This window comes from Pristiophorus japonicus, chromosome 6 (genome assembly GCF_044704955.1).
Source record: "Pristiophorus japonicus isolate sPriJap1 chromosome 6, sPriJap1.hap1, whole genome shotgun sequence".
Taxonomy (NCBI): domain Eukaryota; kingdom Metazoa; phylum Chordata; class Chondrichthyes; family Pristiophoridae; genus Pristiophorus; species Pristiophorus japonicus.
The window spans coordinates 169462849-169480007 of NC_091982.1; the positions used below are offsets into that span (position 1 = coordinate 169462849).

General features: G+C 41.7%; 1 protein-coding gene across 2 annotated transcripts in view; it reads right to left on the minus strand.

The window, feature by feature from the left end:
• The window catches only part of stag1a (STAG1 cohesin complex component a), a 190770-nt gene that overhangs the window by 42591 nt on the left and 131020 nt on the right, over positions 1-17159 (minus strand). For both annotated transcript variants that reach the window (XM_070883373.1, XM_070883374.1), the window contains 3 exons: positions 15110-15186; positions 13343-13547; positions 10686-10837 (listed from right to left, as the gene is read on the minus strand). In XM_070883373.1, coding sequence (XP_070739474.1) covers positions 10686-10837; positions 13343-13547; positions 15110-15186 — 434 coding nt within the window. The remainder of the gene's footprint in view (positions 1-10685; positions 10838-13342; positions 13548-15109; positions 15187-17159) is intronic.

Consider the following 17159-nt stretch of genomic DNA (forward strand, 5'->3'; position numbering starts at 1 on the left):
AATGTTCTATGCAATTGATACACGGTGATGTGCTCCTTTGCTGAAGAATCAATTATGCTGTAATCGTGGCAATTTTATTGAATTATCTGCAGTTAATTACCAGAAATCGACAGCTATATTAAAAAAATGTTCATTCACTGCAGGGGAAGAGAAGATACTGTTTATATAGACCTTGCTGAATCTTAAGAGTTTCCTTTTCCTGTGCTCATCAAGGTGAGGGATTATTCATGCTGAGGATGAATCTTCCATTTCAGCCACCCAGTGTCGCATCAAGCATTCTTAGCTCAGATATAATACAGCTAAATGCAAACTAAAACCATCTCATCTCCAATTACAGAAGAACACCCCTTACTGAATGAGTGAGGCATTTACCCATTTTCCACACCAGCCATTCTGTAGCCCTTGTGTGTATCCATTCGTGCTAAATTAGGAGCTGTTTGGTGCTATAAGCCCACGAGGAAGTGGATTGAGACTACCCAAGCACACTTCATGGGCTGAATTTGAATCCAAGTCCCAGTGGTCAAAAGCCAGGGTCCTGTCAAATGTGTCACCCAGTCTCCCTGAAAATTTGAACGAAATGTTCAAACTTTTGCTACTTGGTGTTCTCTGTCCTTCCCAGCTCACAACTTTATACCATAATCAATTATGTGTGAATAAACAATGAACAAACAATGAACTTTACATCTGTACATCATATATTCTCTTTAGGCCTGTCAAATGATTAAAAAAATGGAATCATAATTAATCTTGGTGAAAATTTTTAATCTCAGTTCATCTTTGTTTTAATCACATATTTAATTGCTACAATTACTGCATCGATCTCATTCAAGTTTATTTTATTACTGTTGCTGTCATCCTAAATACAATTCAGCATGAAAACCTTGCTTTCCTAATTCTGAAAAGCAACATAAAAATAAATGGAACTTGTTTAGGAAAATATGTTCAAAAAATATTGCGGATGCTGGAAATCTGAAATAAAAACAGAAAATGCTGGAAATAAGCTACATGAAACAATAATAAAACTGGACAGACCACGCGGCATCGACCTCGACACCGGCTTCAAACATGACAACGGCACACCCAGCCCAGTCAACTCTGCAAAGTCTTCTTAGCGAACATCTGGGGACTTGTCAAAATTGGGAGAGCTGTCCCACAGACTAGTCAAGCAGCAGCCTGACATATTCATACACTCAGAATCATAACTTTATGCCAATGTCCCAGACTCCTCCATCACCATCCCTGGGTATGTCCTGTCCCATGGGCAACACAGACAGACCCACCCGAGGTGGCGGCACAGAGATATACAGTGGGGAAGGAGTGGCCCTGGGAGTCCTCATTCACTCCAGACCCCATGAAGTCTCATGGCTTTAGGTCAAGCATGGACAAGGAAACCTCCTGCTGATTACCACCTACCACCCTCCCTCAGCTGATGAATCAGTACTCCTCCATGTTGAATACCACTTGGAAAAAGCACTCAGGGCAGCAAGGGCACAGAATGTACTCTGGGTGGAGGATTTCAATGTCCATCACCAAGAGTGGCTCGGTAGCACCACTACTGACCGAGATGGCCAAGTCCTGAAGGAGATAGCTACCAGACTGGGCCTGTAGCAGGTGGTGAGAGAACCAACACGAGGGAAGAACCTACTTGACCACGTTCTCACTAATCTACCTGTTGCAGATGCATCTGTCCATGACAGCATTGGTTGTTGTGATAGAAACACAGAAAGTAGGTGCAGGAGTAGGCCATTTGGCCCTTCGCGCCTGCACCACCATTCAATATCATGGCTGATCAGTACCCCATTCCTGCTTTCACTCCATACCCCTCGATTCCTTTAGCCGTAAGGGCCACATCTAACTTGCTTTTGAATATATCTAACGAACTGGCCTCAACAACTTTCTGTGGTAGAGAATTCCACAGGTTCACAATTCTCTTGAGTGAAGAAGTTGCTCCTCATCTCGGTCCTAAATGGCTTACCTCTTATCCTTAAACTGTGACCCCGGGTTCTGGACTTGTCCAACATCGGGAACATTCTTCCTGCATCTAACCTGTCCAATCCAGTCAGAATTTTATATGTTTCTATGCGATCCCCTCTCATTCTTCTAAATTCCAGTGAATAAGCCTAGTCGATCCAGTCTTTCTTCATATGTCAGTCCTGACATACAGTTCTTGTGGAGACAAAGTTTCATCTTCATACTGAAAATGCTTTCCATTGTGTTGTGTGGCACGATCACCATGCTAAATGGAATAGATTCATAACAGATCTAGCAGCTCAAAACTGGGCATCCATGAGACGCTATGGGCCATCAGCAGAAACATAATTGTATTCCACCACATGTAACCTCATGGTCCAGCATATTCCTCACTCTACCATGACCATTAAGCCAGGGGACCAGCCCTTGTTCAATGAGGTGTGCAGAAGAGCATACCAGGAGCAGCACCAGGTGTACCTAAAAATTAGGTGCCCAGCTGGGGAAGCTGCAACACAGGACTACATGCATGCTAAACAGAAGCAGCATGTTATAAACAATGCAATGCGATCGCACAATCAACGAATCAGATCAAAGCTCTGCAGTCCTGCCACATCCAGTGGTGAATGGTGGTGGACAATTAAACAACTAACGAGAGGAGGATGCTCCATGAATATCCCCATCCTCAATGATGGCAAAACCCAGCACAGAAGTACAAAAGAGAAGAGTCGAGTGGATGATCCAGACCAGCCTCCTCCTGTCGTCCCCATCATCACAGAAGCCAGTCTTCAACCAATTTGATTCACTCCATGTGATATCAAGAAACGACTGAGCGCACTGTATACAGCAAAGGCTTTGGGACCTAACAACATCCCGGCTGTCATGCTGAAGACTTGTGTTCCAGAACTAGTCGCGCCTCCAGCCAAGCTGTTCCAATACAGCTTGGACATTAGCATCTACCCAACAATGTAGAAAACTGCCCAGGTATGTCCTGTCCACAAAAATTATGACAAATCCAATCCAGCCAATTATGGCCTCATCAGTCTACTCTCAATCATCAGCAGTGATGGAAGGTGTTGTCGACAGTGCTATCAAGTGGCACTTACATACTAATAACCTGCTCACTGATGCTCAGTTTGGATTCTGCTGGGACCACTCGGCTCCAGACCTCATTACAGCCTTGGTCCAAATATGGACAAAAGAGCTGAATTCCAGAGGTGAGGTGAGTGTGACTGCCCTTGACATCAAGGCAGCATTTGGCAGAGTGTGTCATCAAGGGGAAAACTCTCCACTGGTTGGAGTCATACCAAGCAAAAAGGAAGATTGCTGTAGTTGTTGGAGGTCAATCATACAGCCCCTGCAGGAGTTCCTCAGGGCAGTGTCCTAGGCCCAACCATCTTCAGCTGCTTCATCAATGACCTTCCCTCCATCATAAGGTCAGAAATGGGGACTTTCGCTGATGATTGCACAGTGTTCAGTTCCATTCGCAATTCCTCAGATAATGAAGTAGTCCATGCCCGCATGCAGCAAGACCTGGACGACATTCAGGCAAGTAACATTCACGCCACACAAGTGTCAGGCAATGACCATCTCCAACAAGCGAGAGTCTGACCACCTCCCCTTGTTATTCAACCGCATTACCATCGCCAAATCTCCACCATTAACATCCTGGGGGTCACCATTGACCAGAAACTTAACTGGACCAGCAACATAAATATTATGGCAACAAGAGCGGATCAGAGACTGGGTATTCTGTGGCGAGTGGCTCACCTCCCGACTCCCCAAAGACTTTACACCATCTACAAGACACAAAAAGCTCGACATAATCCAGGATAAAGCAGCTTGCTTGATTGGCATCCCAACCACCACCTTCAACATTCACTCCCTCCACCACCGGGATACCGTAGCTGCCGTGTGCACCATGTACAAGATGCACCGTAACAACTTGCCATAGCCTCTTCAGCAGCACCTCCCAAACCCGTGATCTCAATTACCAAGAAGGTCAAGAGCAGCAGGTGCATGGGAGCATCATCACCTGCATGTACCCCTCTAAGTTACACACCATCCTGACTTGGAAATAAATCGCTGTGTTCCTTCATCGTCGCTGGGCCAAACTCCTGGTACTCCCTCTCTAACAGCACTGTGGGAGTACGTTCACCACAAGGACTGCAGCGGTTCAAGGCAGCGGCTCACCACCACCTTAAGGGCAATTAGGGATGGGCAATAAATGCTGGCCTTGCCAGCGACGCCCACATCCCGGAACGAATTTTTTTTAAAAAGCAGGTCAGGTAGCATCTGTGGAGAGAGAAACAGAATTAACGTTTCAGGTCGATGCCCTTCCGTCAGAACTGGAAAAAGTTAGAGATGTAACAGATTTTAAGCAAGTGCAGAGGCAGGGAAAGGAGGGGAGGGGAGGAAAGAACAAAAGGGAAGGTCTGTGATATGGTGGAAGGCAGGATAGTTAGAAAGTGTTAACTGTAAAACTGCAACAATCTGTCCACTGCCTTGAAGTAAAGTAGGCCATTCAGAATTGTGTTGACATGGGGCTTTAAAGTATAATTCTGTCAGTTGCCATCTCTCAGTAGCCGCTGTAAATAGATCACATCCAATAAATGAAATTTTACGCAAATAATTCAGCATTGTGTTTCCCCATTGGGGTAAAACAGTAAAACTGAAGGTGATAAATTCCTCAGCAGCCTCCGTGTAAACACCCATGCCATCCAAAAGCTGTTGTCGACAGCCAATAAGTGAAATCAAATCCCTTAACTGCCTCCACTGCTTTCTTTCTCCTCTGAACTCAGTGGGATTAAATTACTGGTTCTGCAGAATGGGCATGGTTTTAAGCAACAGTCAACCTTCCTTAAATCATTGCCCTCCAGACCCCAGTTCTTTAACTGCTCTGCTTATCCTTGAAGCCATTTCATTGTCTCTCACATCCTCAGAACTGTATGGTTGCTTCCTTAACCATACAGTTCTTCAACCCACTCTTTCATGTATTTTCGCCTTTAATTTTCCACTCTCACATTTGTTTTAAAATTGCTGAGAATGCTCCAAAATGCAATGAAACAGGGTACAGTGGAACAGTTTGACAGAAGGAAAAGCAAACGTGAAACGTGAAACATGAAACATTGGGCCCAAGTTTGCACCCACGGTTAGAATAGCGCACCTCCATGAGGTGTGGCGACTTTTTAAGAACAGAAACGCGCCTATTATTTACCTTCGTATTCTCCACGCAGCAGCAGCGATGTAGGGCCCTGGCGTAGCGCAGCAGAACGCATGGGGGGCGGAGCCATGTCCCGGCGCTGAAAACAGTGCTGGGACCTCGCACATGCGCGCTGGAGTGTGCACACATGTGCAGTAGCTCCTCGCCCCCAGATTGTGTGTGCGTGTGCTGTGTGGGAGGTGCCCGAAGCACGCCGCCCCTAGCCCTGGCCGAATGGGCTCCCCGCCGCGACCTGCGAGGGAACAGATGGCAATGTCCGTCATCAGAGACAGGAGATCCCGGGAACAGAAAGCCAAACAAGAAAGGGAGAAGGAGCTGGCAAAAGTGACCATCAAGAAGGAAGATGACGGAGGCCATTGAGTGTTCCTTGGCACTATTTCGGAGATGTTTGGAGGGGCGGGGGTAGCAGGAAAGCAAAGAGATTGGGGGCAAGACAGGAGTAGGATGGGACCTGGGCAGGTTCGCCTGTTTAACGTTGCCCCCCCCCCTCCTCTCCCCACCCCCTCCCCCCTCCCTCCTCCTCCTCCTCCTCCCCCCTCTCTCCTCCTCCCCTCCCTCCCTCCCCCTCTCCCCTCTCCACCCTCCTCCTCTCCCCACCACCCTCCTCCTCTCTTCCCCCCCCCCCCCCCCCCCCCCCCGACCCTCCAATCCCTCATCGGCGGCCCGCTGCCTTCCCTTCACATAAAGTAGGACTTCTATTTTTTATTTGTTATTGATTGCTTATTACTTTGGTCTTGGTGCTTTAGGTGCAGAGTTCCTTCTATTTTTTATTTGTTAATTAATTGCTTATTACTTTTTGTGCTTTGTTTAGTGCTTTCCTTGTATTTTTTAATTTGTTATTGAATGCTTATTTTTGTGCTTTGTTTAGTGCTTTAAATGTACTTGTGCTTCTTTCATGTTGTTGTGAAGGTGTTTAGCGCTTTGGAAAATCCTCTAACTTCCCTTCTCCTCCTTCCCCCCACCTCCCCCAACCCAATCCCTGGCTATCTGCGCCTGATTTCTGAAGTGTCCGCAAGGTTTTTCTGAGCGTACAAAAGTGGACACATACGCTAGCCTAAGTTAGTTTGGAGTAACTATTGGTTGCCTAAACTTGCTTAAATGGCTGATAATGCTGCCTTTTGGGAAAAAAACTGAACTAAAAAGAAACTGAACTAACTCACTGAAACTGAAGCAAACTAAATGAGGAGAATTGCGATTTTTAAGATACTCCAAAAAAAAACTAGTTGCTCCAAAAAAATAGGGGCAACTCCTGAGGAAACTTAGCCCCAATGAAACTAATCATTTTGTCAAGAACACCTTGGATGTATAAAAATAAAGCAGTTAGGGAACAGATGCTAAAAATTGTGGAAGGCGAGGTAACCAAAATCTTGGTCGCAAAAATAGGTCTTGTGAAGGTTCTAAAAGGCGAAGGAAGTAGTTGAGTTTTGGAGAAGAATAGCCAGTGAAGGGTCAAGCTGGCTGACAGCTCTGTATGGGGCAGAGAGAAGGCAGGATGCAGAAAAGGCCAGTGTCAGGAGGATTGAAGGGTGCAAGAAAGGATAAAAGAGGTTGGAGAGATAAAATGGGAAGACACCATGAGGGGTTTGAAGACGAGGACAATGACTAAGATTTTAGATCAACTGCATCAAGGATTAGGAGGCTAATGTAGATCAGCAAGAATGGGAGTGATGGGCAAGTGAGGATATGTAGGATATGGGCAGCTAGATTTATAGAGGATGCGGATGGGAGGCCAGTATAAAGAATATTGAAGAAATTACATGTTGAGCTGAAAAAAGCATGGGTAATGATTTCAGTGACAGCAAGTTGAAGTGGGAGTGGGGGCTGGCAATGTTTTAACGGTGGTTTTGGTGATTAGGATGTGGGTTTGAATTTCAGTTCTGGCAATGGGTGCCAAGATTTTGTAGAACTGGTTCAGCCTGAGTGAGCTACTGAATAGGGAGATGGAGACAGTGACAATGGAACAGAGTTTATGGCAGGACCTGAAAACAATGACTTCCATTTCCTGAATTTTGATTCATCATGACTTTATGTTAAACAAGTAGTCTAGCAGCACAGAGGCGATTGTAGAATTGAGGGAAGTGGTGGAGAGATCGAGCTAGCTATCAGCAATATACCTATGGAAGCTGACTCCAGATCATGCTACAAGGGGACAGCACATCGACAAGAAAGGTACCTACGGGAACTCAAGAGCTCACTGTGCAGGGCTCAGAAGAAAAGCCAGTGCTGGAGATGAACAGGTGTTTCTGGACCACACATCAACAGCCTTACATAGCTGTATAATAGAGAAGATACAATGAGAATGGAGTGTTGACCATACAAAACACAGCAGTGGTCGAGGAGGAATAACACACAATTTTGATCGTAGAGTATGTAATTTTGTTTTTTTGATCTGAGTTGATCAGTGCTGTCATCAAGGCGGGAAGCTGGACTGAAGAAGGTGTTTTGAGAGAGAAGAAGACTGAGATGCGAGGCAATGATATGTCTGAAGCTCTTAGAGAGAAAAGAAAGTTAAAGTTGGGAACTAGGTCTATAGAACAGATGGGTGGCTGTGGTTTTGAAAGCGATGGGGAATTTGCACAGGAATTGGTGGGAAATCAGAAGCAGGGGAAGAGAGGAAGGGGAGATGATTGTGGCTGAGGTAGCTATATAGATGGTCTGACTTTTTAAAAATGAAAAAACCCACAAGCTCCTTATACTTGATGTTGGAGATGAGGGTGGAAGGGGTTTGTGGAAACAGTTAAACATGCATTCAAGGGACTTCTGGCTGCCTTCCATGATAGCTCTGGAGTAAGTGGAGGCTTTCACTGAGTAGAGCTAAGTACTGCAATGTTTGACATGGTCAAGCCAAATCTGGTAAAGGTCTATGCTAGCTGCATACCAGATACACTATTTAGTGAGAACTACTGTGTCAAAAAGAGAGAGGAGGGAGCAGTTGAGTAGGTCAACCGTTAGAGGTGCAATGGGTGAAAGGCCAGTCGAGCAGTTATCAGAATAAACTTTGTCAATGTTTGAGACGGAGCATGACCGAGGATGAAAATTAGGGGGTATGGGTGAAACAGAGAGAATAGGAGAATAGATGCATCAAAGGGTATTTATGTACAGGTTGAAGCCACCGAGGCTGAATTATCACTCTGTGCAAAGGCAAACGGAGGAGAGAAGTGAAATGTATCTTGGTTATGGAAATCAATATGGCGCTTGGGTGTGTGGTATCCAACAAGGATTTTAAGTGAGAGGTGCGAGAGATGTAACTGTGTGACCTGTTTGAATGAGAAAGTGCCAGAGGAATGGGGAAAGAGGTAAAAGTGGACCTTGATAAGAAGGGCTTCTCTACCAGTGTGACAATTTGACAAGACACGTGATGGAAATTACAGCCAGGAGATGAGACTTGTGAGGGGGAAGGAATCACCACTTTTAAGCTGGGTTTTCACAAAAATGTAGGCTGTCGACAGAGGCATAAACAACAGCTAGCCAGAGCCTTATTTGTGAATGGAATGAATATTTTGGGGGCGATACAGAAAGAGGCAGTGATTGCGTACAACAGAAGGGATGAGAGTGGGGAAAGAGATAATTGAAAAGATAAATGGGATTGGGCGGGGGGAGAAGATTGGAGAAGTTAAGCCCAAAGAACGAACATCTAGTGTTCCATTATTTCATTATCATTTTACATAAATAATTTAAAAACTGAGTTGAATAGGTACTTGAGGATGAGCAACTTACAGGGTTATGGACAAAAAAATGGGGATATGGGACTAAGCACGACTGGTCTTTCGAAGAGCCAGCACAGGTTCGACAGCCTGAATGGCCTCCTTCTGTGCTGCAAGTTTTTATGAATCTATCAATTTTTAAGTGCTGTAGTGCTAGCTTGCTAAATAATGACCACACTCATCCTATACATGACACAAGTAAAATACTGCAGATCCTGTAAATCTGACAAAAGCAGAAAAATTATAGTTCTGATGAAGGGTTGTATATTTGAAATGTTAACATCTATTGAAAAAGGAAAATAAGTTAAGTAAACTGCTAAATGTTTCAAATGGTTTTCTGTTTTTGTTTCGGATTCATGGCACATCTACTTGCTGACTAAAAGTAAATCATCATCTGCTAATAACTTTCAACTTTTGTTTCTTACGCAAGGAACTGTCAGGTTCTTGGTTAAAACTAAAATACTACTGTCTCACTCTGCCATGGAGTTATTGAAAAAGCCTTATTCTCTCCTCCAACCAGTACAGTGTTCTGACAAAGCGCCTACAGCCAAATGTCAGCCCATAATTCCTCTCCCAAGACAACTACAGACCCACACTACCTCACCAGCATGCTCTGCTGTAAAGAAAATGGAGGATATAGCTACAGTCTGAACATAATAAATTTTATGTTCAGAGCAAAAGGCTGCAAAGTGCGCAGGAAAAGAATTAGATACTGAAGCTTGCATTGCATTGCAGTGTAGGACCGGAAAGAGAGAGATGCCGAAGTGAGAATGGGAGGGGGAGGTTAGGGACACACGGATGGAATGAAGAAGTTCAGCAAAGCGGTCATCTAACAAACTTAGTCAGAACCTGTTTTGTTATATTTTCCGAAATGACAGACCCAATGTGCCTTGGTAGCATTTTTGTTTTATTATAAACCTGTTGCATTTGCAGATTTTGTTCCTTCTTCCATTTTTCTATTTTCTCATTTGTTTGTTTACATGGGCCTCTACCATGTTCTGTCACTCTTGAATATTCTTCTTATTCTTTCCATCACCTCACCGATGACCTTTTATGTCATTTAACAGTTTTCTATCAAGCAGGTTGCAGATCAATGAACCCGCTAGCTTTCTTTCAGAGATTGGAGTATTTTTCTCTACTCTACCATTCTATTTTTCCAACCTCACGAATATACTTCCTTATCTTTTAGTCTTCAGTTCGGATGAAGGGTGCACACTTGAAACTGAAACTTGCCATTTTTCTTTACAGATGCTGACGGACCAGCAGTTTTCAGAATTTTCTGGTTTAAATTTTAAGATTTCCAGCATTAAGTTTTTTCTATTTCCAGTTATTATTGGTTAAGGTTTATTTCATATTGTAATAAAAATACTTCAAATACAGTGCCCATTTTTAATATGGAAAAATAAAAGTGATTTGACAAATAACATTACCAAAATGGAGTCACCAGCTTCTGAGTCAACTGGTGTAGTCTGATTGCATAAAATGAATATTTGCTCACAGATTAATAACTTCTAGACCTACACAGGTCTGTGTCTGTAGTAATTCATCTGGATAAATCATATTTCAAAATAAATGTAGAAATCTTAGTGCATATTAACACTAGTATATTATTCTTAGCTATGGACTAATTGAGTCAATTAGTTAACATGATTACAGTATATTCTACTAGAAAAAATGTACACTTCCTCTTTCCATCATTTGCATATTTAAATAGTTTTCAGGCATTTATTGCTATATATGCCCAAATGTGAAACATTTGCAAAAGCAATAAAGCATACCAGTAGACCTACCTCCTTTCTCTTTTGTAAAAGCAACTCCAATCTATCATTAGCTCGTTTGCCTATCATTTTGTTCCTCTCAGCCTCATACTGTCTTTGTGTGTTATCTTGATGTATACTTAAGTTTAAGGCCACATTCACCAATGCAGTCATCAGCTTCATAGCTGTGAGGGAAAAAAGTTAAAATGTTAACTGCAAATCAATGCAATGTAGTAATGTGCAAATGGCCAAGCTCAGTCATATTTATATCTCTCTGCAGTGTATGAAAATATCACGGCTTGGAATTTTTAGCAGCGAAGCGAAGGTGTTTGCTGCTGGTCCCGAAATATGCTTCGCACAAAGATCTTACAATCCGTGTGTCGAGCACTTCAGGTTTCCCAACCTTCAATTCAAGGGACTGTAGTGGGGATTCCCTTGTTCGAACTGCGACAACGTCAGCAGGCTGTCTAAGCAGCCAATCAAAAGGCAGAATTCTCAGGCAGCGAACAAGGAAGTGAATATGCTCTTAAAATTCTTTAAAAATAGAGAGCAAAAGAAATATTGGGGCTCTTGTATGGGTAAAAGACAAATCTGAAACAAAGATTAACATTTTTTTTTTAAGTTTCTTAAAAATTTTAATTTTTATTAAAATGGACAAATTTCACACTGTATAAAATAAAAATCAGTTTTCTAGAACCTTAACGTTAGTCTAGCAGTCAAAACACTGTCAAAACCCCAGTTACACCTAATCCCTTTGGGTCTAACTTTAAGTAGGGAATTTAACAGCGTACTTACTGCGGAAGAGCCAACAGTTTTGTCAGTTTCAATGAGCTGGCTGATTACACAGATTGCCGGCTCTGGGGGAGGGGTTTGGGGATCACAGCCCGTTTCGGAGCTGTCAATGACTGAACGCAACTTTGGTATTTCTACCTGCGCATGTGCCAAATCCGAAAGTTGCAGTCGGTTTCAAATGTGGAATGATGGCGAATGCTGTCAGTTTGCAGTCATCCTGACCGCAAATTTCGGACCCATGTTTCATGCAAGGTCAGGTTTAACTGAATAACTTAAATATCACCTCTAAAACAAACTGCAAATGCTATGTTGAATTTGGGCTGAAGACTGAGCTCACATCAGTGTAAACAAGTGACTTAGTGAATTTGCTTTTTTCTTTATTTGAAGTTCCTTGCCTGTAGTTCAAAGTGCAGCAATAACAAACCATAAACAATGTCTGATTAAGTCCTCAGATAACACAAAAATAACTGTCCCCACAAAACTACTTGAGCAAGATAATGTTTTTTAATGGGTGAACACCAAACTGCACTTAAGTAACCCCAACAAAATCCATTCTTAACATAATATACTTTTAGTTTGGGGTATAACAAATCCATACATTAAACAGAGCAATATCCATTTCAAAAATCGGAACTGCTGCAAAGCAAATTGATGCAAGTCAATAATAACAGTTAGCACTTGACGGAATGTCGCATCAAATATTGATGAAAATGTAAAGCAAATGAAAAGTTTAAATGCACATTGACTTTATCCATATTCTAGATTTACGTTATTGCTATACTAAGTTAAAACAAACTTTTAAAAAAGACCATCTAAGCTACCCTTTGCAGCCTGAATGAGACCAGTTTGCTTTGAATTGTGGGAAATTTTCATTTGTGGAGGTCAGACCTGTTGAGAACTGTCAAGATTGCACAAACATATTTCAGATAGGTATCTTACAGCCAATTAACAAAGCCAATCTTCACTTTACCAGTCCAATCACAATTCAAATAGAGGCCAACACATAAAAAAGTATGTTAACTCAAACCTTCCAAATTCTTTTAGTCAACATTTTAGTTGTTAAAGAATCTGAAGGTAAACTTAAAAGCACTAATCCCCCAAAACCTTTATTTAAAAATCTGCTCCAGAAGATCAGAGAGAGATTAATTGCATTTGAAAAATTGAAATGGATGTTAATGACATCAGCAAATGTAATGCATTCATTACCCAGCACTGACTCAAGTCGAGCTGTTTTCCAGACTGCAAGTCACTTCCAAACTTGACTATTCCAATGCTCTCCTGGCCGGCCTCCCTATCCCCCTCACCTATTCACCTTGCTGACCTACATTGACTCCCGATTCCCAAATGACTCCAATTTAAAATTCTCATCTTTGTGTTTAAGTCCCTCCATGATCTCACTGCTCTCCCAATCTCTGTGACCTCCTCCAGTCGTACAGCTCACCCCTGAAACTCTCCAATTACCGTAATTCCTTTAAGAGCCTCCTTAAAACTCATTTCTTTGACTAAACTTTTGGTCACTCCTCCCAATAGCTCCTGCTTTGTTTTGACAGCCAATTATGTCTGATGATGCCTCAGATATTTTTCTACATTGAAGGCGCTATATAAATGCAAGTTGTTCTTCTGCTCGGGAAGAGGCAATTTGCTTTAAACTTCAAACCTGCTGCATTGGGGCCATAATTAAAGTCAAATACAGAAGAGTGTTGCGTTGTCAGAGCTGAATCTGAAAATAAAGTCATGTAGCCCTTTAAATGTAGTGTGCACAAAAAGAACTACAAATGTACCCCTAAATAATTTATATTCTGGGTTTAACAAGTCATACATCACAATAAATGTCCCTCCGCATCTGAACAAAGTATCCTTCACGTAAAACTATTCAGTGCACAAAATTGTCAACTTACCAGCCAATGTACTGGTGTGCCTGAAGGCTCGAACTTGGGAATCCGAAAGCCCAGTTAGCAGAGAAATTACTGTATCCATCATGTACTCATCATAAATAATACTGTACTGACACTGCCGGATCAGCACTCCAATAAACTCACAGAAATTTGATCGGAATTTCTTCCACTGAGGACCAGGCATTGTTAGAGGATAATCTCCACTGTCCTGTAAATAAATAAACTCCAAACTATAATCTTGATTTAATGTCATTAAATGGTCTGTTAATTTACTGCTGTGAAGCGCCACAGTTTTATTTACTATATACACAGCCATCTATTTTCTGGCAAGTTTTGCTTGGTCCACATTTGTGGCAAAAGACCAATTACAAACATATTTGTAAATAATGTTCAAAACAGCATCATTCCATTAATCAACTATAGAGGAAGCTTGCAAAAACTCAAAGAGGCTTGATCTAGTTAACATATCTAACTTGTTTAAAATCATTTCTAGATCATCATTGTAACAGAATACTAGAGAACTACATTTCAACATGAAATTAAAAATATTTATAAGATGCTTAGGAAATGATTTCAAATTGACTGATTTCATTTGAATGGAGCTTTTTCCAACGTCAAAGGGCCAGGGACATGAAGAATTTTTGGTTGGCCAGCCTATCAAAAATAGTAGCAACCATATTCAAGTTTATTGCTATTTCACAATTCTAGTAATGTTCAGTTTGGATGACTATACCTTTCCAAATTGGTAAGGATGGGGGGCGGGGGGGAGAGAAGAGATGGGGTAAAGTGTAAAGGGAAATGTTACAAACGCATTTGTGGGTTCAATTTGTAATCATCCAAATCATGACTGTGGCTACCTGGTATCACTCTAACATGGCAATTGAACAAACTATTGGCGAAAGAACCTCATTTCGGGTACAGTGCTGGTCGCCATATTATAAAAAAAGATATTGAGGCACTGGAGAGGGTGCATAGAAGATTTACAAGGATGATACCAAAAATGCAAGGGTATACATATCAGGAAAGGATGAATAGGCTGGGTCTCTCTTCTCTTGAAAAGCAGCTGAAGGCTAACCTAATAGAGGTCTTTAATATTATGGAAGATTTTGACAGAGTGGATACAGAGAAAACATTTCCACTTGGTGAGAAGAGCATAACTAAAGGCCATCAATATAAGATAGTCATCAAGAAATCCAATAGGGAATTCAGAAGAAAGTTCTTTACCAAAGAGTGGTGAGAATGTGCAACTCACTACCACAGAGTGGTTGAAGCGAATTGTATAGATGCATCTAAGGATAGATTTAGATGAGGAAAGATGGGAGGAGGCTCGAGTGGAGCATAGACGCCGGCATGGACTGGTTGGACCTAATGGCTGTTTCTGCATTGTATAGCCTATGTAACATAATCTTGCCTCTAAATAATAACATGACTTTCCCTTGACTGTAGCAGTTTTAATTCTTTGGAAAAAATATACAACTCAGGATTCACAGATATCCTTGAATTTACAGCAATATCACTAGTAAATATTTTTGAACTTGCAATTTACATTACTTAGGTGTAAAAAAAAAGGGCTTTTTGCCCTATTAGTGAGCTTTTAAAAACTGATTTTGAACTTCTACAGGAGAGTTTACTGTACCCAATATTAAACTTCGCTGCAAAAGAGCATTGACAATTACATCATATAACAACAGATCAGGGGTCAAACCTGGGACCATCCCGATTTGTATGTTCACCATGGTGCATTTATTCACTGAAATACTGGAGACTCACCTCATCAAACTCTTCAGTCATTTTCCTAATTATTTCTGTATTCTGCATATTTCGAAACATCTCAATTCTTACAGTGCCTGCAAAGGAAACAAAGAGATGATTATAAAGAAAAAATCAGTGTTACATATGAACATAATAAATAGGAGCTGGAGTAGGTAATTTAGCCCTTCAAGCCTGCTCCACCAATTAACATCATGACTGATCTACCACTTCAAATCCACTTTCACGCATTACCCCCATATCGCTTAATTACATTTGTTCCTAAAACATTATCGACCTGTCTTGAATATACTCAATGACTGAGCATCCACAGCTCTCTGGGGTAGAAAATTCCAAAAATTCACAACTCTGAGTGAAGAAATTTCTCCTCCTCTTAGTCCTAAATGACCAACCCTTTATTTTGAGACTGTGACCCCGTGTTCTAGATTCCCCAGCCAGGGGAAACATTTTCTCAGCATTAACCCGGTCAAGCCCCTTAAGAATTTTATATGCTTCAACCTCTCATTCTTCTAAACTTTAGGGAATATAGGCCTAGTCTACTCAATCTCTCCTCATAGGGTAATCCCCCCATCCTAGTGAATCTTCGCTGCACTCCCTCTAAGGCAAGTATATCTTTCCTTAGGTAAGGAGATCAGAACTGTTTGCGGCCTCACCAATGCCCTATATAATTGTAGCAAGACTTATTTACTCTTATACTCGAATCCCTTTGTAACAAAAGCTAACATACTATTTGTTTTCCTAATTGCTTGCTGTACCTGCATGTTAATTTTCTGTGATTCACGTACAAGGACACTCAGGTCCCTCTAAATGTAAACATTTCCCAGCCTCTCGCCATTCAAAAAATGTTTTTTTGTTTTTCCTACCAAAGTGGATAACTTCACACTTCACCATATTATATTCCACTTGCCATGTTCTTGCCCAGTCAACCTGTCTATATCTCACTGCAGCCCCTTTGCGTTTTCCTCACAGCTTACTTTCCCACCTAGCTTCGTATCAGCAGCAAACTTGGATATGTTTCACTCAGTCCCTTCATCCAAGCCATTAATATAGATTGTAAATAGCTGAGGCCCAAGCACTGATCCTTTCAGTACCCTGCTAATTACAGCCTGCTATAATGTATGCACCTGTGAGTATGCGCTCAGGCTGGTAGAGTTGTGAGTGGCTTAGCCAGTCATGTGATATTCACAAGACTCAATAAAACCCCAGCCAGTTGGGATCAGGGTGTCCATGATGAGGCAGTTGGTTGCGAGCATGGTGGATGAATTGGTAATGTGTAGTGTAATTGTTAAACCTTTGCTAATAAATCAACTAGTTCTTAATAGTAATGTGTTGCTATGAATTCTTAAGCAAAGAACCCATGAAGTAAATACATTACACCTGCCAACCCGAAAAAGTCCAGTTTATTCTTACTCTGTTTTCTGTCCATTAACCAATTCTCAATCCATGCCAATATATTACCCTCAATTCCATGAGTGTTAATTTTGTGTAATAACCTCGTGTGGCAGCTTATCAAATACTTTTGAAAATCCAAACACACTACATGCACTGGTTCCCCCCTTATCCATCCTACTAGTTACATCTACAAAAAAACTGACAGATTTGTCAAACACACCTTCCCTTTCATAAAACCTGACTCTGCCTGATCATATTACAAATTTCTAAGTGCCTTGCTACCATGTCCCTAATAATAGATTCTAGCATTTTGTCTACTACTGATGTCAGGCTAACTGGCCTATAGTTCCCCATTTTTTTCTCTTCCTCCTTTCTTAAATAGCGGGGTTATGTTTTCTACCTTCCGAACCTTGGGGACTGCTCGAGAATCTAGGGAATTCTGGAAAATTAATACCAGCTCATCCACTATTTCTGCAGCAACCTCTTTTATAACCCTAAGATTCAGGTCACCAGATCCAGGAGATTTGACAGCACTTAGTCCCATTAATTTCTCCAGTACTATTTAAGTTCCTCACTTTCTCTCGACCCTTGGTTCCCCATTATTTCCGGAATGCTTTTTTGTATCTTCTACTGTGAAGATAGGTGCAAAGTATTTGTT